Source organism: Ambystoma mexicanum, chromosome 6q (genome assembly GCF_040938575.1).
Source record: "Ambystoma mexicanum isolate Mex_15411 chromosome 6q, UKY_AmexF1_1, whole genome shotgun sequence".
Taxonomy (NCBI): domain Eukaryota; kingdom Metazoa; phylum Chordata; class Amphibia; order Caudata; family Ambystomatidae; genus Ambystoma; species Ambystoma mexicanum.
In genome coordinates, this window is record NC_090937.1 from 392,907,041 (window position 1) to 392,934,067 (window position 27,027).

The 27,027-nt window shown below is 48.7% G+C and overlaps 1 protein-coding gene across 2 annotated transcripts in view; it reads left to right on the plus strand.

Moving 5' to 3' along the window:
- The window catches only part of SEC24B (SEC24 homolog B, COPII coat complex component), a 2,214,138-nt gene that overhangs the window by 1,936,191 nt on the left and 250,920 nt on the right, over positions 1-27,027 (plus strand). For both annotated transcript variants that reach the window (XM_069630875.1, XM_069630876.1), the window contains one exon: positions 7,580-7,684. In XM_069630875.1, the coding sequence (XP_069486976.1) occupies positions 7,580-7,684 (105 nt within the window). The remainder of the gene's footprint in view (positions 1-7,579; positions 7,685-27,027) is intronic.

Genomic DNA, 27,027 nt, shown 5'->3' on the forward strand with positions numbered 1-27,027 from the left:
CTTCATTCTTGTTCTTTAAGATTGCTCACCCTTAACGTGTTCATCACTTCTCCAGCATGGGGTCTGGCATGGATTCACATGCTCATGAATATTCCCCGTCGTCAGGCTGGGAATCCTCGGTAAAGAAAAAACCAGTATCAGTTTCGTTCTGATCTGTCTTTCGTAGTAATAACCAATCACTGGTCTCTGCGTCATACTGACCACAGCCAATGACTGCCCTCTACCTAAGCACCGCCTCTGGCAGCCATCTTCAGATTTTTACCGCACGTTCATGTGTTGGGATCCTCGTGCTATTGCTCTCGAGCGTTAGCGCTATTTTTCGCGCTTTTTTCACAAAAACTTCGATTCTTCGGTCAAAAGAGCCTCAAGCTCCACCGATCCTACATCCGATCAACGGGGACCCGTGTCGGATTCATCTGTGCCCCCTCAAGGGTGAAGATTTCGTCGAGCTACACTTCGGAGGACTCCAGAAGCTTCTCAGGCCCGGTCTCGGAGATGGCCCAGGAGAAGGGAAGCTCGACGCCCGGAAAGCTGTTCAGGGTCTGCCCTGGATGCCAGCTGCAGAACGTCTTCAAGGAGGACGAACACTCTTTCTGCCTTTACTGCCTTCATGAGGACAAGACGCACGTGGAGAAGGACTGTGCGTTTTGCGGCAACATGTCGGAACGGACCATGAAGGACCGCCATCAACGTCTCGCCAACTGGCTGGAGGGTAAGAGCCCGTCTGGCGAGAAGAAGAAGAAATCCGAGCGGTCTTCTAAGACCTTTGAGGGCGCCCCGGCGACGGGGGCCCAACATAAGGCCAAGCACCGCGAGTCCGCTGGCACCGGGAGCGCCGAACGGTCGGGCTCTACGGGCGCCAGGCAGGGCGCACCCTCCCCGGCACCATCAACCACGAGCCAACGCTCTGGGTCGGGTAAGAGGAAGGCCGAGCACCCGGCGAAGCTCCTGGAGAGGCCCCGGTCGAGCTCTAAGGCAGAGGAGGAGCGTGGCAGTGCCCCCTCCCTCAAGGATAAGGCGGTGAGCGCACCTAAGGTGGTGAAGGCCTTGATCCATCCGACCAAGCCCTCTATCGAAACGGTCGCGGCGGCCCTGGCTCAGCCTGTGGTGGCTATACCAGTGGTGGCGGCCTCAGGGCCCAGAATCTCCCTGCCTCCTCAGAGGGAGTCTTCCTTTGTGCCCATCGATAGGACCCCCGTGAAACCCTCCGTGGGGAAGAAGAAGGGGGGGCAGGGCGTCGTCGTAGATTCGGCCTCAACCTCAGAAGAGGAGCTGATCGAGGTCTTAAGCCACGGCCTAGGCGTGGAAGAAGGCCAGCCCGTCGGAATGGACCCCGACGCAGGTGACGACGACGACATCGTCGAGGATACCGACGGGGCCCCTGCTCGCCCGTCGGATTCCCCTCTGCCAGCGCCGCAAGACAACTCGGCGGCCATTTTGTTGGCCATACAGTCCTTATGCTCCGAGATAAGGACGAGGCTACCGTTACCGACGGAGGAACCTCTCCCGTCGGGGGATCCAGAACCGGGACCTTCTGGTGTTCCCCCTACCAAGAAAAGAAGGATCCATCCACCACCTCCTTTTCAACCGTCGCGCCCCGTCCAGCCCTCCTCCCCGTCCACCCGAGGGGATGATACGGGGACTGACACGGCAGCGACGGGTACGGACGACGAGGCATACGACGAGGATTTTCCGTCGTCGCCTCCCACCAGGGCTTCTCCGCCCGACGAGATCGGATCTTTCCACTCCATGATCTCCAGGGCTTCCGAGCTTTTCCAACTCTGCCCTGAGGAGAAGAAAAAGGAAGGCTTCCTTTACCAGCGGCGCGAGGCCAAGAGGAAGACGGTCCTCGCAGTGCCTCTGTTGGACGACATTTGGGATGAGGGCCTTTCCCTCCTCAAGAACCCTTCCACGACGCCAGCTAGAAGAGACCGGTACGAGAAGAAGTACCGGGTCCCGGATACGGCCCCCCTATGCCTCCGGGCGCAGCCTACCCCGGACTCCGTCGTCTCCGCGGCAGCCAGGAAGAAAGCGGGGGGGGGTGCGGCCTCCACATCGACTTCCCCGCCGGACGGCGAGGGAGAGAAATTGGATGCTATGGGACGTAGAGTCATCTCGTCGGCAGCGACGACGATTAAAGCGGCCAACGCCTTGGCTATCGTGGCCCGCTACGACAGGGAGCTCTGGTACAAGATAGCTCCCCTGCTGGATTTTCTGCCGGACGACAAGAGGGCGGAGGCCCTTGAGATCCTGCAGGAAGGTGAGGTGGCTTCGGACCACGCCATCACCGTGGCGACGGACATCGCCGACACTGGGTTCCGCCAGCTGGGCAACGGCGTTTGCCTTAGACGTCGTGGATGGCTCAAAGCTACGGACTTTCGGCAGGACATCCAGACCAGAGTCCTGGACATGCCCTTCGACGGGAACAACCTGTTTGGGAAGACAGTGGACGATTCCCTTCAGGCCATCAAGGCGGATACTGAAACGGCCCGGGCCCTTGGAGTCCTGCAGCAGCGACGGACGCCCTTTCGGAGCGGCGGAGGCAAGGGCGCCTCCAAAGGTTCCGGCGGCGGTTTCGCTTCCTACCGTCAAGCGGCCCGCTCGTCGTCGCAAGAGGCCTACAGAGGACGAGGCAAGTCTAGCGGACCCCGCCGTCGTCGCCAAGGAGGTCAAGGCGGCAAGGCCGCGTCCAAGCAGGATTGAACCGGCCGTGGGGTCGGGCCCCCACCGAAGCACCCCGGTGGGAGGCCGGCTGGCGGGCTTCGTCAGCGTGTGGGAGTCCATCTCCACCGACCGTTGGGTGCTGGACGCCCTGGCCCGGGGCCACGCGCTCGAGTTTCAAAGAAGGTGCCCGCGCGTCCCCCCCGTGGCCAGGAAAGAACTTCACGTCCCTCAGCTTCTCCTGGAGGTAAAGGCGATGCTCAGAAAGGGCGCCATCGAACTCGTCCCAAAGAGGCTTCGGGGCTCCGGAGTCTACTCGCGATACTTCCTCGTGAAGAAGAAGACGGGAGGATGGCGCCCCATCCTAGACCTGCGACGGCTGAACAAGTTCATCAAGGCGCAGAAGTTCCGGATGGTCACCCTCCAGCACGTCCTGGGTCAACTGGAGGAAGGAGACTTCCTATCGTCGTTGGATTTGGAGGATGCCTACTTCCACATTCCCATCCTAAAGGGGCACCGAAAATTCCTCAGGTTCGTGGTCCAAGGGCGTCATTACCAGTTCAAAGCCCTTCCCTTCGGACTACGGTCGGCACCCAGGGTATTCACCAAGTGCCTCGCACCGGTGGCGGCGCAACTGCGCCGCGAGGGGATTCACGTCTACCCCTACCTGGACGACTGGCTCATCCGCGCCAAGACGAGGGATCTCGCCGTGGTCCACACGGCAAGGACCGTCCAACTCCTCACGGACCTGGGATTCTCCGTGAACTACGCCAAATCCCACCTGGTGTCTGCGCAAGTCGCACTGTTTCTGGGAGCGAGGCTCGACACAGTGTCCCTTCTGGCCTCCCCGTCGGAGGAGAGGACCAGGACCATCTTGGGCAAGGTGCAACGGATGTTGGTGGCCGACGCGGCCAAAGTGAGGTCCATCAAGTCCCTCCTCGGGATGATGTCTTCCTGCATCTACCTCATCCCCATGTGCAGGCTCCGGATGCGCCCGTTGCAAGAATTCCTGGATGCGCGCTGGATCCAGACGACGGGCAGCTTCGAGGAAAGGATCAAGCTCGACGAGAGTTTCCGACGAGCGATACGGTGGTGGGGCACCCGCGCGCATCTGACGGCGGGCCTGGACTTCCAGACCCCAGCCCACCAGGAGACTGTGACCACGGATGCCTCCCTGGAAGGGTGGGGAGCGCACACCGAAAATCTGCACGCAAGGGGACTCTGGCTCCCGACGGAGAAGTCCCTGCATATCAACGTCCTGGAGCTCCGTGCAGTGTTTTGGGCCCTCAGGTCCTTCCTTCCGTCCCTCAAGGGCAAGGTGGTGAGGATCTTCACCGACAACACCACCACCATGTTTTACATCAGGAAACAGGGCGGAACCAGGTCCCCAGCGCTGTCCAAGGAGGCGCAGGACCTGTGGCATTGGGCCGTCGCCCAAGGGATCTTTCTGGTGCCGTTTCATCTGGCAGGGATAAAAAACACCATCGCCGACTCACTCAGCAGGGAGCTGCGCTCGTGCCACGAGTGGGAACTACGGCAGGATCTGGTGGATCGCCTCTTCCGACGGTGGGGCACACCCCAGATCGACCTGTTCGCGACGGCGACGAACACCAAGTGCCGGAGGTTCGCCAGCAGGTTTCCCCAGACGAGGAGCATGGGCGATGCCTTCTCGTTCCCCTGGGAGAGCCTGTTCCTCTACGCGTTCCCTCCCTTGCCTCTGCTAATCCGGCTCGTCAACCAGCTCAAGAGGTCACGGTGCAGGATGATCCTCGTCGCACCTGCGTGGCCGAGGCAGATATGGTTCCCGGACCTTCTGGACTTGTCAGCGTCCCCGCCGATCAAGCTGCCGGCGGACGCGGATCTACTCTCCAGGGAAGGAGGCGCCATCCTCCACCACGACCCGAAGTCGCTGAACTTGCAGGCCTGGCTCCTGCAGCGCTAGAGTTTGGAGGATACGACATACCGGCCGATTGCAGAGAGGTTCTTGCAAAGGCCAGGGCGTCCTCGACTCTTAAATGCTACGGACACAAATGGAAGAGGTTGTCTGTCTGGTGCCACGCACAGAAGATTAACCCTCTACGGATTACGGCTCCCCAAGTACTGCCGTACCTGCTGACGCTGGCCAAAGCTGGTCTGGCACACGCGTCCATCAAGATTCATCTTGCTGCGATCTCCCGATACACCAGAACCACGGGGTGGACGTCCTTGTGGTCTCATCGTCTGGTGAAAGAGTTCATGAAGGGACTGTTCAGATCGTTCCCGCCGGTGAAGGCTCCGGCCCCGGCGTGGGAGCTCAACGTGGTGCTGACCAAGCTCATGGGACCTCCGTTCGAGCCTCTGCACTCGGCCCCGTTGAAGTTTCTATCGTGGAAAACAGCTTTTCTTGTGGCCATCACCTCCGCACGACGAGTGGGAGAGATCCAGGCCCTTTCCTGCAAGGCCCCGTACTTGACTTTCCACGACACGAGGGTAGTGCTCAGGACGCACCCCTCCTTCATGCCCAAGGTACCGTCGGACTTCCATCTCAACGAACCCTTGGTGTTACCTGTGTTCTTCCCGTCGCCTTCGTCGCCGGCTGAGAGGACTTTGCACTCGCTGGATGTAGCTAGAGCGCTGAAGTTCTACGTGGACCGCACGAAGGGTTTTCGGAAGACGTCACAACTCTTTGTGAACTTTGGACCTGTCAATCAGGGGAAGGCTCTCTCGAAGGCTTCCATCTCCAGATGGCTCTCCGGCTGTATCATGTGCTGTCACCGGTTGGCAAACCGACCGCTGCCTGGCCGTCCGAGAGCCCATTCCACCAGAGCGATCGCAGCTACCACGGCGTTCCTATCTGGTGTGCCCCTGCTGGACATATGCAGGGCTGCTACGTGGAGGTCGACGCACACCTTCACGAAATTCTACTGCGTCGACCGGGATTCCAGGGAGGAGTCCAGGGTCGGCCAAGCAGTGCTGCGCAACCTGTTCGCCTGAGGTGAGCCTGGTGAGGAGGTAAGATGCTTAATGTTGAGTTGATGTGATGCTTAATGTTGAGCCTTTGCCACCTCCCGTGGTTGTGCATGTGTGTACTGCTATGTATTCTTTATTGATGAGCATGTGAATCCATGCCAGACCCCATGCTGGAGAAGGAACAAGTTACTTACCTGTAACTGTTGTTCTCCAGCATGGGTCTGGCATGGATTCACATGCGAACCCTCCCTCCTACCCCTCTGCGGCTCTTCACTTGGTCATACTGCCACTTCACGTGCTTCCAAATCTGAAGATGGCTGCCAGAGGCGGTGCTTAGGTAGAGGGCAGTCATTGGCTGTGGTCAGTTTGACGCAGAGACCAGTGATTGGTTATTACTACGAAAGACAGATCAGAACGAAACTGATACTGGTTTTTTCTTTACCGAGGATTCCCAGCCTGACGACGGGGAATATTCATGAGCATGTGAATCCATGCCAGACCCATGCTGGAGAACAACAGTTACAGGTAAGTAACTTGTTCCTTCCGCTACTCATTTGAGTGAGCTCCAGGCTCTTTTGGTGAAGCCTCAAACTCCCTTTTCTCTAAAGAGGAAGGGACTCGGAGTACGTCCAACCTTCCATGTTAAGGTTGTGTCAGATTTCATCTTTCTCAGAAAACCTCTTTCAATATTCTATCCTCCACCTCTTCCATCCAATATAGAGGAGAGGTTTCATTGACTGGATCGAAGGGAGCTCTCGGTTCTTGTCTCTCGGATGAAGGACATCAGAAAGAACGGGCCACTCTTTGTAGGTTACACTGGATCTTGTGCTAACAGTGCTTTTACCAAGCAAACTGTCTAGGTGGATTTTCTCCTGCATTTCAAAGTGCTATGATATTTAGCTGGCAAATATGTGCCTGAAGGTTTCATGGCTCACTCCACCAGTGGTATGCAGATACTTCTACACAGCTGGTCGGTGCCCCAGTTATGGACCTGGAACCCTATCGGCGCACCCGTTTTGGGAAGACAGTGCTCCAGAGTTTTGTAGTCTAGATGGTGATTCTTGCTACCTTGCCTTCTCCTGGATTTCAGTACTGCTATAGGAATCTATCTAAAACGATGCATCTGTGGGAGAAAGGAATGCATTAGAAGACTACATTATTTACCTCTGTAAATTTCTTTCTGGTTAATTAGACCTTCCTCTTACATTCCTTATTGCCATCCCATCCTCCCCCTCATTTGTGATAGCGTGTTCACCTCTTGCTGTTTTACAGTCTCTCAGCTGCTGAGTGCTAGGGAAAAAGACTGAATTGAGGTCACAGGACAGCAATCGCTCCATATATATTGACCCTGAAGTCATGGTCGCACATTGGAGTGGACCGTAACTAACCCAGAACAAATGGCGCCCACTGGTGGCTGAAAAAACTCTGTGGTCTGCTACTGCTGAAAGATAGATATTTAAGATTAGGAATACAGAAGAAAAGGTGCTTACCCATCAGAAAGAACATAACAGAGACATAAGTAATATTGTACCAGCCAAACATGTTTTCAGTACCAGGTATGTTGTCTGGTGCTGTGCACAATTTCTTGAAAACTATGTTGGACTGTTTCTTGCCCGTTTTTCATCAAAATGTGTCCACTGTTCTTTCAACATTTCTATATATTAAAGGTGTCCTCTGTGTGGTTTTTCCAGTGTTGGTGCTGTTGACAATTGTCTTCAAACACGTTTTTAAATCTTTGAAGCAGGTTTTAACTATTTTGTAGACATTGCCTTCTAACTATTGCAGACACAATATATTTAAGTTCTTGCTATGTGAGCAATATGCACCATGCTTACTTTGGAAAATGTTCTCTGAGTTATTGATAGAAGTGACTACTCTGTGTTGTGCATGATGATGTGAAAAAACAAACATTGAAGACTTGCATGCGTTTTTTTTTTTTACGCGTTATCCTTTTGTGTGTTTTTCTTAGGGCACAATACATGTCAACGACAAAACTGTACCTCAACCAGTTCTACGACAATTATCTGCAGAAACCTTGAGCAGAGAGGGTGCATTTCTCATGGACTGTGGATCAGTAAGTAACACTTGTGTCACCATTTTGAGTACTGCTATGTACCGTCCCATTCCCTCCATATTATTCACACTTAAGTTCAAACGGACAAAACCAGAGCTAAAACTGCACAGCAATTAACTTTTTTTTTATTTTTTATGAAGTAGCCATATGTATGTGGTAGTGCCTTCTCATGCTCCTGCAAACTCAATCCTTTTCTCCATGCGCTTGATCGGACTGGATGCCTTACAGGAAGCAGCGGGTTACTTTTTTCATTGTGGTTGCCCTTTACGGATTTATTTTTAAGCTTTTTCCATCTCCTTATTCTCTGATCTCTTTTCCTACCTGCTTATGTCCCATAAACATGCTTTTTCTTCTTGCTTGTTGTGAGGGGTCAGAAATGTGAACCGGACATTTTAGTGAAGGTTTTTCAAAAGATGACATTTTATTAACTGAACTGGTTGAATAAACACCTCACTGTCACTGCCCTGACGAGGATTTCCCTGCCTAAAGTAAACTAAAGGAAAAACACTAACAAAAGATGTCTGTCCCTCACACTTATGCATACAATAACTCAACAAGGTAACATATGACAATTTCAAAAGCAACAAATATAACAATTAAATTCACAGTATGATGAATGTTTTTCCTTATAATCTGGGTGAATTCCAGTTCCTCAGATTCAAGTAGGATTTTGTTCAACGGTTCCAAAAAGATAAGGAAATCATGTCTTGTAATACAGTTCCATCACAGTTCTTGTTAATTCCAATTTGCCAACCAAATGTTCCAACCTAGTTCTTGTTGATTTCCAAGGTTTCTGTTCTGGTATTATCTCCAGCCAGCACAGAATAACGTGTTAACACAATCTCTGACCTGGTGTACTCTCCTGCCAGGTCAGAACAAACAGCAATGCAAGTACCTCTGTGGTAAGAATCAGCTTACAACATCTCAATGTCTCTTACTTCACCACACCACGTTTAATACTTTCTTTAGGGAAAACAAGATGCACATTGGTGCTATTTATTATACACCTATGATTTCCACACACTCTGCAAGTTATGCTCCACTCCTTCTGAACACCTTTCACCAGAAGGGCAGCCCACTTGCTACTCCTGATTTGCCACTCCTTCATTATCCAAATGATGACAATGATTCGGTTTCACTCTGACTCTTCTTTGGCAACGTGGGTTTAAATTAGTTCCTTTGATGATCTTCTTTAACCATGTGCAATAAACACTTAGATTTATTTTGCCCCCTCTTGGCTTTGGCAATGGTTATTATTTTTAATTTGCCTTGTTAGAAATCTCTTTGGGCTTTGGCAATGGTAGTTTGTATAGGTTTCTTGAATGATTGCCCCTTCTTGTTGATGGCTTTCAAATGTACCCAAATACATATAATCTCACCTCGTTGGTCTGCTAGCCAAGTTTTTATTATTCCACTTGCTCCTTCAAAGTCTGTTTTGTTTACACAATATTGATTAATCTGCTTTCTTTCAGTTCGGTATTCAGAATTGTTTCTTTTCTTGTATTTCCTTCTACGTGTGTTGTTCTACGCTGCTTAAAAGTACCTGGTGTGAGCAAGCGGGCAGTTACGGAGCGCTGCAGTGTCACAATATCTTAGAGAACTCACCGTCTCTGATGTGCATGTCCATTCCCCTCGCTGCTTCCAGGTCTTTTGTCTCAGCTGCTTCGGCGGTCCGGCAACCTGCTGCTTCTAGCCCTCTGAGGTCCGCGTCACTCGCACACAGAGCTTTCTGATCTCCAAAGGCTCTCCGGTGTTCGCCTGCCACGAGAGACAGCCTTGCTTTGGGGAAAAAGTTCCAATCTAAAACTTCCCGCTGTGCAGCCTCTGCAAATCAGGGCACCGGGGGAAAAGCTTCGGTCTTCAATGATTCCTGCTGCGCAAGCTCTGCAAATAAGGCTTTTGGAGGCGAAAACCCTCTCGGAACCGGCAACTGCCTGCCACTCGACATTGGTCCCGGCGTCGTCTTCCTCCTCAAGTCTGCTCTTTCTGCCACGTGGAGAGTTCACAACTCCTCCATCTACGACTACTTCTCTGCTCCTTCTGCTTTCTCATGGCTCCAAGTCTCACCAGAGTGTGGGTCATTGCCATTAGCAAACTGCATTTTGCATTGTTGTTCATTTCAGCCCTCCTCTTCATCCCAGTACTTTGGGGATTATGGGACTTGGAGTCCATAATGAGAAAATCAGGTTTTCTAACTTCTTCTATTTTACAATAAGCCATTAGAAGGTTGGGGTCTCAGGCAAAGTTGAAACAGGGAGGCTGCCATTCCTCCTGACCTGCTTCCGTCCCTCATGTTATCCTCTCGTAGAACACCATCCCCAGGGTCAGGATCAGAAAGAGTCTGCCTTTCCCTGGCCACATGAGAATGGTGCCAGGTCAGGTTTTCCGGGGAATCATCTGTGATTCATCATAATGTCTTGTGACGTGCATTTTCCTTCATCCAACCTGAATGCCTTCTTCCAGGTGTGCCTTGGGTTAAATCATTCATGGTAACCCTTCTTCCTGTCCCCTGAACTCTACTGCCTGGTCCCTCTACCTCTTTCTGTCCAGACTTTATTTTTTTCCCCAACGCAATTTATTGCATTTTAAACAATACACATGAACTCAATCAGGCATAACCAATATACAGCTTTTTTGCGGTACCCAAATACAACCAGGCTGGCCTGAGGGCAGTCTTGGACCTTTCGTTCCTGAACCTGTCTTTACGCCTCGAACGCTTCAAGATGATTACTCCTGCCCACATTGCAGAGTCGTGGTGCTCAGGGGACTGGATGTGTGCCTTGGACCTCAAATATGCGTACCTACACCTCCCCATCTTCCAACCACACCAGAAATTCCTGCGGTTCACAATTGTCACACTACTCCAATACAGAGTGCTGCCATTCTGCCTCAGTTCGGCCCCTTGTGTGTTCACGAAGCTCATGAGCGCGGTAGCTGGCCTCCTTCGCTTGGAGGGCCACCACCTATACCCTTATCTGGACGACTGGTTGATGAGGGACAGCTCGCCCGAGGGGGCGGTTCACTCCTGCCAGCAGCTAGCGGATGTTCTTCACCAGTTGGGGTTTTCCCTCAACCAGCGGAAATCATAGATGAACCCTTCTCAGGACGTGGTATTCCTTGGTGTAAGATGGGACATGGCAGTTCATAGGGTGTTCCCCACGATAAACAGGCTTCTGTTCCTTTAGAGGGCAATTAGTCACTTTATGGCCACCTCAACGTGGTGGTTCCAGCACCTGCTAGGACTTAAGGCAACATGCATGCTCACAGTGCGGCACACCCGTCTCAAGATGAGATGCCTTCAGCTCCATCTGGTGGCCAATTGGGACCAGGAAATGGGGGCACAGTCGCACAGGCTACCCATTTCTTCTTCCGGAGCTTCACTAGAAGCTTATGGACTGAAACATGGCAGTGAGAGCTTCCTTCTCTCAACCAAAGCATAGTCTGGTGGCGACAACGGGTTCCTGCAAGAATTGACAGTGTAGAGGGGCACTCTAGATGTAAATAATGTTTGTATTCTTTTGAGTGAGTATTTACAACATTTTAAAATAATGTTTAGGTGCCACAGATGCGGATCTCGGGCTACAAGAACTTCACAGATTGCATGGTTAATTGTGTTGGGACAATACATTCACACTTCTAAATGAAATGTCATCTTTCAATAATACAGTGTTAACTGCTTTCCAAAAATTTACATATGTTTACAAATCATTCAAACCAATGAATTCACAGTTTATAAAGGTACGCTATTTTGAGTAAGAACAAAGTAGTTCAGGTTCCATTAATGAGATGCTTCTAGATATACATGTGGTTGACCTCAACTGTATATCTTATCTCTCTACGATACGTTTCGTGCTTGTATGCCCTTCATCGGGTATGGACAATTCAAAAGTTCAGAAAGTTCCTAAAAGTAAAATATAAAATATATACTGTAAGTCTATTGCGGACTGATTTGTCATGTTAGCTTTTTTTTGCTCTCATAGTAATTCAAAATCTACTGACCTTGATGTGCTGGCGGTGACGCCTGACTAGAAATAGCAAGGATTCATGTCGGCTTATGTTTCAATCTCCTCTGACTCTGAGAGATAGATCTGTAAGTGACTACAAATGTCTTTCCTGGGTATAGTCATGAAGGATGGGCTAGAACTGGGACAAGTCGCTACATCATAGTGCTGGGTCGCAGCTCTAAGCCTTGTTTTTTAGCATTGCACAAACATTATGGTTTTTCAACTGACGAGAAGTTAATAAAGCTCACCTCATTGTGTATGTATGGGGTTTATCTGAATAGTAAATGAAGTCAAACTGCTGTCTTGTAGCTTGATAATCTACTACTTTCTCGAGTTAGCATCAAAGAGACTCAGCTGTTTCAGTCTGCCTAGAGAAAGAACATGCTAAACTAAACTTAGTTTAGAGTATAACTAGACTTGGATGTTAACATCAGTCTTGTTTTAAAAAAATACATGAGAGATTGTACCTTCATGGTAAGTACGCCTCTACGCTCCTCGTGAGAAGTTGTGTGCTTTCTTTTTCTATCGGTGCCACCGCATGTTCATTATTGACGGATACCTTCGGCGATCGCTGAACCGCCTTGTATGATGTCTGAAACAAGAGATATTTGACTGTATCTCTTAGTCTGTCATAAACATTTTAGATGGTATAAGGATTGTGGGGGATCCTGATCTTAACTATTACGGAGTTCACCGCACTCTCGTGCTGTTTAGAGTTCTGAGTGATCTCTGTGACGACAGATTCCTCACTCATGGGATGGGGCTGACCCGGGATGACTACTTGATTCATGGCGCATGGTCGAGGACGGAGGCTCTCCTGCATATCAATCTGCTGCAGGTCATGGCGGTTGCCCTCGCGCTCAAGGTGTTCTTGCCAATCATCAGGGGCAAGGCGGTTCTGGTCACGACCGACAATGTTCTACTTGAATCAAACAGCGGACACCAGGTCCCCCCCCCTCTTGCATGGAAGCATGGTCCATCTGGGAGTGGGCCTTGTCGAAGGGGATCTAGATTTCTGCTGTCCATCTGCTGGGGGACAACAATGCGGAAGCGGACCAGCTCAGCTGCCTGGGGTTCAACATCTACGAGTGGGAGTTACACACCAACTCTTTGTTTCCCCTCTTCCAGATGTGGGGGTTTCTGGATCTAGACTTATTCACATATTGTCTGAATTCCAAGTACCCCCTGTTTGCTTCATGGGTGGGTCGAGGCCAGGGATCTCTGGGGGATGCGTTCCAACTCTGCTGGCACGGGCGCATGTGCTATGCGCATCCTCCTCCCCCATTGCTCCAGCGGACCCTCTGCAATTTTCGCTCTTCGGTCGGGTCTCCTGATTGCCCCCTACTGGCTGTTGAGGGCGTGATTCTCGGACCTCCTCCAGCTCCGCTCCCAGGGGCCTATCCATCTTCCTATCCCCAGCAAGGGGCTTCCTTACGCAGCAACATCCAGACCCGGCCTGGATGGAACTTTCGGCCTGGCTCCTGATCAGCTGAAACATCCCCGCTCACAGTACTCTGAATGCAATCGGGAGATAATACAGGAGGCCAACCACATACTCTTAGTACAAGAGTAAGTGGACCACGTTTTGCCACTGGGCTTGTGGCGAGGGGCTTGAACCCCTCACTTGCTCATTGTATGACTAGTTGTCTTTTTCCAGGAACACCTGGCTCGGTCCGGGGTCCAGGTGGATACATGCTGCATGTACTTGGTGGACATCTGGGGGTACAAAAACTCGGTGGATCATACTTTCTCAGCGGCCAACCCGGTGGTCAAGGCTCACCTCAAGGGCTTGTCTGGACTCTTTCCTCCGGTTCGTGGGCCACATCCCATCTGGGACCTAAACGTGGTGCTTGCCGCCTTACAGCACAAACCTTTTAAGCCGATGGCGTCGGTTGACATCAGGTGGGTGACGGCCAAGGCGCTCCTGCTGGTGGCGCTCACCGTTGCACACAGAATCAGTGACCCGCAGGCGCGGTCGTTGTGCAAACCCTTCACCACCTTGTACATCGACATGGTCATCTTGTGCACTCATCAAAACTTCTTGCCCAAGGTGATCCCACCATTCTAATTGAACCAGGAAATCTGCCTTGCCTGTATTCTTCCAGAACCCTCAGAGGCAGAAGGGGCCCTGCATTCCTCGGAATTGAGGAGAGTGTTCAAGTTCTGCCTCTCGCGGACAAGATCTTTCTGGAAGTCTGTAGCGCTATTTCACGTTTAGAGGCGCAGCACTCTGGCCACCAAGGCCTCCATCGTCCATTGGATTTTCCAGGCCATTTCAGAGGCTTATGTGGCCCTAGGTAAGACGGTTCCTACGAGGATTCATTTGCACGCACTCAGGGCGAAAGCTACGTCAATTGCCTTTCAAAGGCACGCCCCTTGGGAAGTCATTAGCATGGCGGCTACATGGGCCACTCGTCTGCTTTCTTTGAGCACTATTGCCTGGACAGCTGTTCAAAGCGGATTGTGGAGTTCGGTCAAGCGGTTCTGAGGCACCTTTTTGCTTCTTCTTAAGTATGAGGCAGGTTGTCACAGCTCCACCCATTTGTCTTGTTCGGTGGAATCCCCCACAAGGATGGAGGAAGGGGGGGGGGGAGTAATTAAAGTTACTCACAGTAGAGACTAGAGTACTCATAGTCCTTAGTCCCCCTTCCTCCATACGTCCAACCCACCTTCCCCCGCTAGCATGCCAGGGGCTAAAATTGTCAGCATAGCCAGGTATTCAAGCGTCTGATATCTAAATAGGTGACTGAGGTGAGGTGCCGGAGGGTGGGGCCTCTGGCGCATTCCCAAACCAGGGGCTTTGCCCCCACGCGCTAAGCTGAATTTAAAGGGGTAGCTCACATTTTCGCTGCCAAAGGTTCTGGTACCGCCCCCATGTTGGGAGATGCCCACAAGGATGGAGGAAAGGGGAATAAGGACTAGGAGAACCATAGTCACTATGGTGAGTAACTTTAATTTAGGACATATCTATATGACATTTTTTTCACATACGTTTTTATTAACATTTTGCAACTCCCCCTTCCCTGGAACCTTCCTCCTCTCTCCCCCTCACCTTCCCTTAGTCCCAACCGAAGTCCGAAGCAACCCTCTTTTCACCCTTGCGGGTATACAGTCCAAAACCCCCATCAATCTGAAGTCCATCTCACCATTGATTTCGCCCCCACATGCCCCGTAGAACCCGCCCTCCCATGCTGTGTTCCCAGGTCAGGCCCAACAGTTTAATCTTTCTTGGGCACCATGCCATCTGAAGTCTTTCTGTAAGAATTCCATTACCAAGTCCCAATCTGCAATGAATCCCTGATAGTTCATTTGTAGGGAGTAGGGGGACCCATTCTAGGGGTCCCCCTACTCCCTACATCCACAAACTGCCTCACTTTGCCCACCCATTCATGTTCTGTAGGTGATTCCTTCGATTTCCATTTCTGTGCAATCACCATTGCCCGTGACAACATTAATATCAAGTATACCTTTTGTTGTGCTTTTGAACGTAGATCTTCAATTATACCACCTAGACCCAATGTTGCATGACCCAGATTTCTCCTTCGCTTAATCCCCACCATTTCTTCTATAGCGTCCATTATCTTTCCCCAATACCGTTGAACTCGAGGGCATTCCCACCAGACATGACTCCACAACCCTTATTCCCCACATTCCCTCCAACAATCTTTGGGCACCTTCAGGACTTTGGGCACCATCAGTTTTACCCATATTTCTTGTAGTTGGACTGATCTCGTTAGTTTGGGAATACTAGCCCATAATTATGCCAACTCTGTCTTCTCGATCTACCGTCCCACAGCCTCTTCCCATAGCTTCATATATCGTATGTATCCTGCTTCTTTGTTTTGTTTGATGAATTTATAAAATGTTCCCACTATTTTTTCATCACCAGAAATCTCTAATAGTAATTTTTCAAAGGGTGTTGGGGGCCTTATTGCTGCCTTCTGAACTGATGGATGCACCAAATGTCTCATTTGTGTGTATCTGAATCTCTCGCCCTCATCTATTGAGAAATCTACTTTACACTGGTTAAAGGACTTAATCCCCCCCACCCCCTCAAACATACCATCTATCTTAAGGCATCTGTCCTTTTCCCATTTATCGAACCCTATCCCTCCCATGCCCGCACAGAATTATGGATTATGAAATGTAGAGGTAAATGGTGATGGAAAGGTGGTAAATCCTGCTCTGGTTACTAGCTTGTCCCATGAGTCCCCCAGTAGAGATCCAATCGTACTGCGTTAGATTTTGTGATGTGTCCCTCTTAGGTTTCCAAAGTACTGCCTCGAGGTAACCTCCTAAGACTGCCTCATCCATTTGTCTCCACACCTTTTGTCTATCATCTTTCAACCAGACTCTAATTACCCTGATCTGTGCTGCCAAGTAGTATGCCTGCATATCTGGTTTGTCCACCCCTCCTCTGTTTCTCGGCATGTTCATTACCCGCCTTGCCACCCTGGGTTTTTTATTGTTCCAAATAAATTTTCCTATGTGCCTTTGGGCAGCTCGGAAGAATGACCTGGGAACTTTTGTTGGTAACATCATGAAATAATATAGGATTTTTGGGGAAATTACCATCTTCACTACATTATTCCTTGCTATCCATGATATCCTCAATTGGCCCCATTCTTGTAGCATTTGTCTAATATTTACCAGTAGGGGAGAATAGTTTTCTGCAGATAGTGAATCAATATGTTTAGTGAATTTGACACCCAAATATTTTATTGCTGTGCCTGCCCAACTGCAACGAAAAATACTTTTAAGCTCCTGTTCTTTCCCTTCCGCTATTGTCAAGTTTAGGGCTTCTGATTTATGGGTGTTTAACCCTGCTACTGACCTGAATTTAGCCAATTCCCTTTCCAAGGCCCTAATAGACCTTTCTGCGTCTGTGAGTGTTAACATATCATCTGTGAATGCAGCTACTTTATGGAATTTTCCTCCAAATAGAATGCCTACTATGTCTGCAGTTTCCCGTATTGTGGCCAAGAGCGGTTCTAAGTGAACCGCGTATAACAGTGGGGATGGGGGACACCCCTGTTTTCTTCCTCTTGTTACCTTGATTTGGTCCCAATAGTTCTCCGTTTATCATCAAGTGGAGCTTGGGATTAGAATAGTTTGCCTTTATCATAGAGATTATTTTAGCCCGAAACCCCATTTAACCATAGTGGCAAACTGGAATTCCCACTCCACCCTATCAAACACTTTCTCAGCATCTAATGCTAACTGGAGAACCTGCACTTTCTTATTATTAGCCTTTTCTATTAAGTGTGCTATTCTTCTGGTATTGTCCCCTGTCTGTCTGCCCCATATAAACCCAGATTGATCTGTGCCAATGTGTGTCGGAAGGAGATAGTCCATCCTAGTTGCCAGTATGTTCATGTAGATCTTTGCATCTAAATTAATTAGCATGATTGGCCTATTGGATTTACAACATGCCGGACCTTTTCCTGGACCAGGTGAGAGGTTAGCTGTTCTCTGAATGTTTTATAGAAATCAGATGTAAATCCATCTGGCCCTGGAGCATCATTGTTGGGCAGTGACGTTCTTGCCCTGTAAACGCCCTCTGCCGTAATGTCTTGGTCCAGGTCCAGCGTTTCCTGCTCTGATAGTTCTGGGAGATAGTACTTTTCCAAATATTCTTTTTGCGTCTGTTCTAGGGGGTGGTCGGATTTATATAACTCTTGAGTACAACTCTGTACATTCTTGGGTTATCTCGGATAACTCTGTACTCTTCCCCTCCTTTATTTAATTTGATTCTTGTTATGATTCTAGCTTTTCCCTCCTTCCTTAATAACCTAGCTAGCAAGCTGTCCGCCTTGTTTGCCTTTACGTAGTATTTCTGTCTAAGGTGTAGCAGTGACCGTTCCGCTTCCCACGTTTGCAAAATTTCCAATTGTACCCTTATGGCCCTAAATTCTCTTGGGGTTGCTCCACTGGTTCCGACCCCCATCTTGGACATGACTTGTTTCAGTTTTTCCTCAAACTCTCTTTCCAAAAGTTTCCTCTCTCTATCTCTACCTGCTTTCACTGCAATGATCTTCCCTCTGATTGTGAATGTGTTCCACCTAATGTTTTGTTCCGTTCCTCCTTATGTTCGTACCTTTCCTTATTTCCTCACTCAGTGATTCATCTTTAAATTTATACGTTTGGTATTTCCATTTCCACGTCCCAGGGAGGTTGCCGGTTGCCCCTTCTCTACACTGTCAATGTAATGGGAGCGTGGTCTGATAAAGCTATTGGCCCTACCTCAATTTCTACTACCATAGCCAGCATGCTCCTGGAGACATGCATATAATCTATCCTAGAGGAAGATCTGTGAACGTGAGAAAAAAATGTGTATCCCTTTGTGTCTCCCCCTCTTTTCCCTCCAGGCATCTACCAGTGATAGCTTATCTATTTTTTCACAAAATTTTCTCGTGGGTTTACCCTGGGTGCCCGGCCTACCTGCGCTCTTATCCGCTCTTGGGTCCCAAGCCACATTAAAGTCTCCTATTAAAATCATTTGTCTTTTAGCAAATTTTTTTTCCAATTTAACTAATTTCTGCTGGATGAACTTATCAACACCCCTCCTTTTCTTTCCCTTCATTTGATTGAAATAATTGATTGTATCCCTGAAGTCTTAGGTTTGTGCTTGTCAGTCATTTGCAGGTGTGTTTCCTGTATAGTCAAGATGTCAGGTTTGTCCCTCTGCAGAAAGCTTTCCAATTTTTTTCCTTTTCAGAGGAGAGTTCAACCCTTTGACATACAATGACATAATGGTCATATTACTGGTCTTAGCCAGCCCCTGGACTATTCACAGGACTATTTGTGTATCCCTTTATTTCTCGTTTGAGACTCCCCTCCTCTCCTCCTTTCCCCCTTCCCCTACTACGATGTCCCCTTCCCTTCCTCTTACCCTCTGCCCCCTTCTGGGTGGACTCAATCGGCCTCTAGCCCCTCCTGAATCTCCTTCTCTGGGATTGAGACAATTTCTCCTCTCCCAACCCCATATCTCGATCCCAACTCCCACCTTCCCCTCCACCCCGCCAATGATTACATTGCTAACACATTTGCCCTCCCAAGGCTAACTTATCTAGACATTCTCTGGATCACACTTCTTCCTTTTTATGTGGCTGTAGGGTCTTTTGGGAACCTTCTTAATTTCCTTTCGCTTCACCGTGGACCATTCACAAGTTTTCTTGGTTTCCTGGCCTTTCACCCTGGGTTCGCTGGGTCCTGCTTCTTCCTCCTCTAGCCCAAGTATGCCCACTTCTTTGTTGCAGGATGAGATGCAATGCTGTCGGCCCTCCCATTCGAATACCAGGCCAATGGGAAAAGTCCAATGCTATCTAATGTCCTTCTCGCAGAGAAATCTTACTACTGGGCCCATTTGCCTCCTCTTAAGCAATGTTATTTGGGGCAGGTCCTGAAAAAGTTGTAGTTCAGAGCCATTGTATTTTACCTGTTTTACTTATCTTTGCGCCAACAGGATCGCCTCTTTCTGGCCATAGTCGTGCAGGACCGCCAGAACGTCTTTAGGTCTGGCTCCCAGTTCTCTCCTCAGCGGGCCAACTCTATGAACTCTGTCCAGTTTCAGTTTGGCATCCGCTTTCAGTTCTATTAGATCCACAAATATTTGCTGGATCGCCGCCTTGAGGTCTTTGTCATGTACATCCTCGGCCAGGCCATTTACCCTTAAATTCGATCTCCGCAACCTGTTTTCAAGGTCATCAGTTTGCAGTTCCAGGTTGTGAGTAGCGGTCGCAGCCTATCCACAAGTTTGTCCGTTTTCCTGGCATCCTCTGCCAGGTCCTGGAGTGCTGTCTCATTCATGTCTACTGTCCTCCAATTTGTTCACGGCTCCTTTTACCTCATGGAGAGCTGAGGCCAAATCTTCTCTGTTCTTATCCAGCTGTGCCTATACCTTTCCTGCAATTTTGTCTCCAAAGTCTTGGAAGTACCTTCTAAGAATTTCTTGTGTGACTGCTTGGTCTTGCCCCTCTTCTCCTTGAGGCCCCCCGCTTTCTTTTTTTCCCGGTTCCCTCCACTTCCGTGTCCTTCCTCCATAGTTTTGGATGGTTCCTTCCTGGGGTTTTTTGGTGCCTTTGGTTGCAATCTGTGTATCTTTACCTCTGTTTTTCAACATCTTCAACTTCAGTCCACTCGCAGAAATGATCTTCAGGGCTACCAGTACATCCGCCCTTTGTTTATTATGCCCACAGGTAGTCTCATGCGCAGTAAGTAATCGTTAAGTATTTCAAAAAAGGTAGCAGGCGTGTATGGGGTTGCTTTTGGTACTCTTGTTCAGAGAGGAATTGCCATAGCATTTCGGTGCTTGACTGCCCATGTGAGCAGGACAAAGACTGATATGCAAATGGATATTTCCCATCTGTGAAAGGTACAGTGAGCAAAAAGTGTGTGCTGCAAACTCTCATCTCAGAACAGGTTATCATGCCAGGTTCTTTCTGGAGAGGAGCGCCTGCTACCTTCTTTGAAATGTTTGCAAGGACCTTGTGGTTGGTCACCCTAAGTTACCTGGGGGCAACCAGACGTGGACACCCTGCTCACTGTGCTCAGAGAGACAAAGCTTCACCTCACTGATGAGGCCCAACAAGTCTGAAACACATGTATGGGGTTGCTTTTGGTACTCTTGTTCAGAGAGGAATTGCAATAGCATTTCGGTGCTGGACTGCCCATGTGGGCGGGACAAAGACTGATATGCAAATGAATATTTCCCATCTGTGAAAGGTACAGTGAGCAAAAAGCGTGTGCTGCCAACTCTCATCTCTGAACAGGTTATCATGCCAGGTTCTTTCTGGAGAGGAGCGCCTGCTACCTTCTTTGAAAAGTGATCTTCAAGTGCTGTGCTTTCCCAAGCGTGTTTTGCCTGTTGTTTTTCTCCCCTCTCTATACTCTGATTCACTGCGGAGAGACCAGGACTCTGCCAGGGCTCTTAGTCTCTATTCTTAGGAGTTATCTGCCCCTGCGTCTTCCTTCCTCTCTTCCTGGCTCGTCCTTATTGTCCTTTCTGATCGGGTTCCCCCTGTGCCCCCCGATTGAGGGCTCCTCCACCCTTATGCACCTCTCCGGGATGGGTATCCCGCTTGGCTCTATGTGGCTCGGACTCTGGCCTCCATGTTGCTTCCTCCGAGGGGTTAAATTACTGATCCAAATGATCGCCCTGCGTCTTCCGCTCCTGCCCTTGGGTTATATCCCTCAATTTCTCGTGTTTGGGTACAGGGGACCATAGGGGAGCGGTAGCGCACGTCTCAGCTCTACGTCGAGTTCCTAGAGTTTGTCTCTCCCTAACAACTCCGCTGCGACTCCCGGAGCCGTTTCCACCGCTCACCACTCAATGATGTCTCCTCCTTTAACCGTGCAGAGGGCCTCCACTCATGCGGGGTCCTTATGTGGTTTTGCCTCCTCCTTGGCACTGTGGCACTCACTCCCCCTTCTGTGTTCCCTATCTCCATGTGCCCTGCAGATCCTCTCACTTTGGGGCCCCTCTTCGTCACACCTGGTCTCTGGAGCAACTTCTCCTTTTCCGCCTTTGGTCCCTTGTCCCTCGCCTGCGGGGGTTCCAGAGTGTTTTGCACACGTCTGCAGGCACTTTTAGACCCTTCTCCCTCTCTCAGCTTCTCTCACCAGGGTCTGCTCCACTCGGTTTTGCTCCAGCAACGTCGTGATCCTTCTTTGCCACCAAGGTAATGATTTTGATCCTGTCACACTTTGGCGCCCAGGGAGGGGGATCATACAAAATGCATTTGAATCTCGTCAGGGGGGCAGGAGAGCGTCGGTTACGGTGCTCTCCTGTCGGTGACCATCTTCGAATCCTCTATATGACATTTAAAGCATAAGGGATCATAAATTGTCAAAATCCTAAATTTGCATTTCATCTTCAGATGAGATTTGCAGAACGCTATGTATTAGCTCTGCGTTCCCCACTGGTAGCTCCTGGTCATTGGTTTATGCTGGTTACCCAGGAGCGGCTTTTAGCTCCTGCTTATCTTAATTTTTTCGAGCCCTGTAATCCTATGTTCTCGAACAACTTCTCTGGTCGTTTGGAGAATTGAATCTTTGCAGTGGATTGGGGCTTAATCTCTCAACCTTGAATCCTATGTAGATGGTTACAACATACTCTGGTGGAAAGCACCTATTAGACCCCTAAAGTACATTGCTGTTGGTCCCCTCTGAATTTGAACCTACACATAAATATTTTGTATTTATTTATTTATTCACATTTATGTAGTGCACAACATCCCGGGGGCATCGTGGCGCTTGTTACAGAAGACATGACTGGTTGCAGAAAGAAAAACAGTATACAGACAAAGAAAAATCGGGCTTACTTTTATGGTAATGTGATGGGAGATGCATACTTAGTTACAGGCCGTATAAGACGGGAGAGTTAGTTGAATAGTGTGGTTTTGAGGCCTTTGCAGAAAACTGTGAGGGATGTCACAGCTCTGAGAGCGTTGGGCAGAGCGTTCCACAGTTTGGGTGCTAAGTGAGGGAAGCCAATCCCACCTGCTTTGGCCCTTTTGACGGGCGGGATGTGTGGTTGGTTGGTGTAGTGAGAACTTTTAGGACGTGAGGAGGTATCTCGACGTATGGCTTCGGATAGAGTTTTGAAAGGGATTTTCTCCTTAACCGGGAGCCAGTGGGCAGCCCGTCTGGCCTGTGTGATATGGGCTCTTTTGGGGATGTTGAGTGCTGCTCTGAGCGCGTTATTCTGGACTGTTTGGAGCCTTTTTATGTTTTTAGAGGAGGTGCCTGCAAGAAGAGCGTTGCAGTAGTCCAGTTTGGCTCCGATTGTGGCTCGGGCGGTGTATAGGCAGTTTTGGTTGGAGAGGAATGGTCTGATAGCGTTAATTAGTTTGGTGGTGGGGGCAGGGGCGATGGCGCTGACCTGTCGGTGTATAGACAGGGTGGAGTCCAGATAAACCCCAAGGGTTTTCACTGAGGAGGATACAGGGATGTTGGTGCTGTCAATGACGAAGTGGTCATATTTATGGTTGAGTTTGGAAAGTATTTCATGTGGGCCTATGAGGATGATCTCCGTTTTGTCTCCATTGAGGCATAGTCCATTGGCTGCCATCCGGGCTTGGATGGTGGAGTATATCTGGAAAAGGGCTGCTGAGTCTTGGTCGTACGAGCCAGGAAGGGGGAGGAGGACTTGTGTATCATCGGCATAGTTGGTGTAGGCTATGCCGAGTGAGTCCAGTTTATCGAAGAGGGGCTTGGTGAACAGGTTGTAGAGGGTTGGTGCGGTGCATGAGACCTGGGGGACACTGCAGTGGATGGTGGTGGGCGCTGCGTTAGCCAGGTCAGAGAAAACTTTCATGGCTCTGCCTTCTGAGAAAGACGTTATCCAGGAGGAGGCATGTTTGGAAAAGTGTGCTGAATTGGTGAGGTGGAAGGTAAGAATGTTGTGATCCACGAGATCGAACGCGGCTGACAGGTCCAATAGCAGTAGGAGGGCTGATTTGCCTTTGTCCATTATTTCAATTATTTGATTTTTGAGGTTCAGGAGGGCGGTTTCAGTGCCATGGTCTTTGCGGAATCCAGATTGTCTTTTGCCTACTATGGCCTCAGAATTTAGGAAGTGTTGGATCTGGCTGTGGGCCTCTTTGTCTAGAATTTTAAGGAGGAATGGGACAGTGGTAATTGGGCAGTAGTTGTTGGGGGGATGAGGGATCTAGGAATGTTTTTTTGAGAAGGGGTTGGACCCAGACTTCTTTTAGGCAAATTGAAGCATTAATGAATTTTGTAATGAGCGGGGCCAGGGAATCAACACAGTCTTTGATAATCTTGGGTAGACAGATGTCTCCTTTACACATGTAGGGTTTGAGGTGTTGGATTAGATCTGAGACTTCTTTGAAGGAGAAGAGAGGGGTGTGGGGCTTAAGAAGCGGAGAGCACAGCAAGGCATGACAGTCGGTTTTGAGTAGTGCTTTGCGTTGGGGTTGTATTTTATTTTGGAGTATGGTAATTTTGTTTAGTTGGGCTAGGTGTATGCTGGAGCACCAGGCTTCATCTTTTATGATTTCATCAGGGCTGGTGGGAGGAGTGGTGAGAATGGAGAACAGTTCCTTGGATTTGGAGTTGGCTTTGGCGATTCGTAGGTTGAAGGCGTTGCACTTAGCAAGGAGTATGGCTTTTTTGTATTGCACTGATAGACTTTTGAATTCCACATTTGTGGAGTCACAAGGGTTAGATTACCAGTTTGTGAGGGTAATTTTTTTTTTTTTTATTCATTTTTTATTGGTTTCAATTCAAACCTTTAAAATATTTACACGCAACACATCAAATTAAATCCATTAACTCCCCAACCAAACCCCAAACAACTCCTCCCTCCCTTAACCCACTGTCCTCCCCTCCTCTATCGTCGTCCCCCTCCAGTTTAGTCAACTTTTGTGACTACACATGGCTTTATTTGGGGTTGATTGGTCTGTTACTTAACGTCCATGTTTAACTTCTCTTCAATTGAAGCCAGAAAAGATGTTAATGGCAAGATTAGTTTCATGTCAGTACCGTTCCACATTCTCATCCACCATTCTTCTGCACACACAGCCTGATGATCATCATTCCAACGGCTCAGGTGAATCGATCGGACATCTCTTAGTTCTGGGCAGAACAGTACCAGATGTTAAGTGATTCCCCTTCCTTCTCACAGAATCGACAGACAGGATTCACTCCTGCGTTACACGCCCAGTGGCTGTATCGCTCCTTAGTTCTGAAGGCGTTTAAACGAAACAGCATAAACAGCCTCCGGGCCTTCGGGTTTGGAAATCAGAGCATATATTTTTGTAGCACATTGTAGCCTCTTGCTTCTGCCGGTGAGTCAATCATTGCTCTGGCGACAAGACGCTCACTACACGTTGCTTCCCAATCTGCCCACCAGATCTTTACTTTTGCAGCCATGGGATTTGCATGTAGGGTGTCCAGGCTAATGTTATGTGCAAATAAGAGCTCTTCGCAGCGTTTCGTCCATAAGGAGACCATCTCATTTCCACTCGAAGTTGCATTATGAAGTATCCAAAATTGCAGAATACCTTCCTGTGCTCTGGATTTCCGATATAAAGCCAATTGGTTCCAGATGACCCGAGCATGCAACGAAATTAGCGCCAATTCGTATTTTATGCATGCTGTGGAAATACCAATTGGAAGACTTAGAGCTTTGATCCAGAACATATGCTCGAGAGATGCCCAAGGATTTGATGAGCATCCAAAAGCATTTTCTGCTCCATAAGTTAAAATCGGTGACACTTTATGTTCATAGAAGTTTCTCAGGGGTTGCATCGAGAATTTGCCAAATTTTCTGTGCAGTTTTAGGCCTTGACATGCTACCTGGCCGCATTTTTTCTTAGATGCAGATACCCATGGGTCATCGCAAATGCTGGTATTTACCAACATACCCAAGTACTTCACGCTTTTTGTTAAGCGTAATTTATCTTGGCCAAGTTTCCACATAAATTTTGTTTCCAGTGATCTCAGTGATGCGCTTGCGTTATGAAATACCAATATTTCACTCTTTGTGGCATTAATTTTCAATTTGTTTAAATTTACGTACTTCTGTACGGCATCTAATTTGCGCTGTAGCCCAATCGGGGTCAAATCCAAGATTACCAAGTCATCAGCATACAGCAACCAATTTATTGGAAATGAATTGAGTTTTGGAGGAAACGCCCTCACTGATGTTATGGCATCGCCGATATCTGAGATAAAAAGGCTAAAAATTGCAGCTGCCAAAGGGCAACCTTGTTTGACACCCTTATATGTCTTAATCTGATCAGATAGGGAGCTTGACTGGTCCAAGCGAACAGTAATTGATGTCTCTGTGTGTAATTCTTTAATAGCCGCTAATAAACCAACAGGGCAACCCCATACACCTAACTTTTGCCAGAGAAGTTCTCGGTCAACCATATCAAAGGCGCAGAAAAAAGTCCACAAACGCAAGATAGATTTTACTCTTTGTACGCAGTGCTTCCATTTTCAATAAATTCAAGATCAATAAATTTAGCGAACATCCAACCTTTTTCACAAAACCGGCTTGTCTTTCGTCGACCTTTTTGCTGATTGAGCCCAACTAACCAGTTTTTCCTGTAACAATGTGGCGTAGATCTTGCCTAAGACATCAAGCAATGCCACTGGGCGATAATTTTGTGGTGACAATCTGTCGCCTTTTTTAAAAATTGGCACAATAATCCCTGTTTTCCAGGAACTTGGCGACTGCCGCCACAATGTTATTCTTGCGAATAAGTCCACACATAAATCCGCCCAGAGGTCAGGAAATTGTTTAATCATTACATTCGACAACCCGTCAGGCCCGGGTGCCCTAGAGTTCTTGGCTTTCTTGATTACCTCACAAATGTCTCCTCTCGGAAATTGCAGGTCCCATGGGGTAGAAGCAGTTGCGGTTAACAGCTGTGACCACGAGTCTTTATTGTATAATGTTGTAAAATGCTTCACCCACTCAAGTTCTGTTACCGGACATACTTGCAAGGCATCCTGTGGTGTTTCCATACGATTAATGATTCGCCAAAATGCTCCACTATTCTTCGTTGTTAGCGTTTTCAACATGGCCTCTGCGTCTTGCTGATTTAATAAAACTTTGTGGCTTTTTAGCCAATTTTTATAGGCTTGTTTTGTGGCTCTGTTTTTTAATTTTATGTCACACTTTGACCCCTGGTTATTTCTCCAGGTTTCGGCTTGCATCTATCTTTTAAGCTGCATCACTTTTAAGTCGAAGCGATGTTTGTGCTGAAATGATAGGTGTTTTAGTCTGCAGTTTTTTGCTTTAAATTGACACAGTAACGAGGTGTATTCAACCTCCTCCGGATAGTTCTTAAATTGGTTCCATAGGTTCGACGCCTCATGTTCATGTAACCTCACTCTCAAACGATTAGATTCTACTTGCACTTTTGTTTTCCATTGTTGAGGTTGGTCTACTGCTAAGATTTGAAATTCCAACTCTACTAGATCGTGGTCGCTATGTTCCATTGGTCGAACTTTCAAAGAATTTATCCTGCCATGCATTGCATCCGAGATAAAGATATAATCGATGGTTGATGATTGGCCATCACGATGCCACGTAGAATTTGCTGCAATATCCCCTTGCGTGCAGCCGTTTAACATTGTTAAACCTCTTGCGTTCAGTTCCTCCGACATTTCTAACGCCAATTGGGCTTTTGCTGGATTCTGTGGCTCAAAAAAATCGATGTTTAAGTCACCACATATTATCATTCCCGCCCCTCTGTTTACTTAGAGAAGGTTATCAATGATTGATGTGACTTGATCGAGGAACGGATCGGAGCCAGTCCTCTGATTCCAGCACAGGTTTATAATCTGGATTATATCCATCTC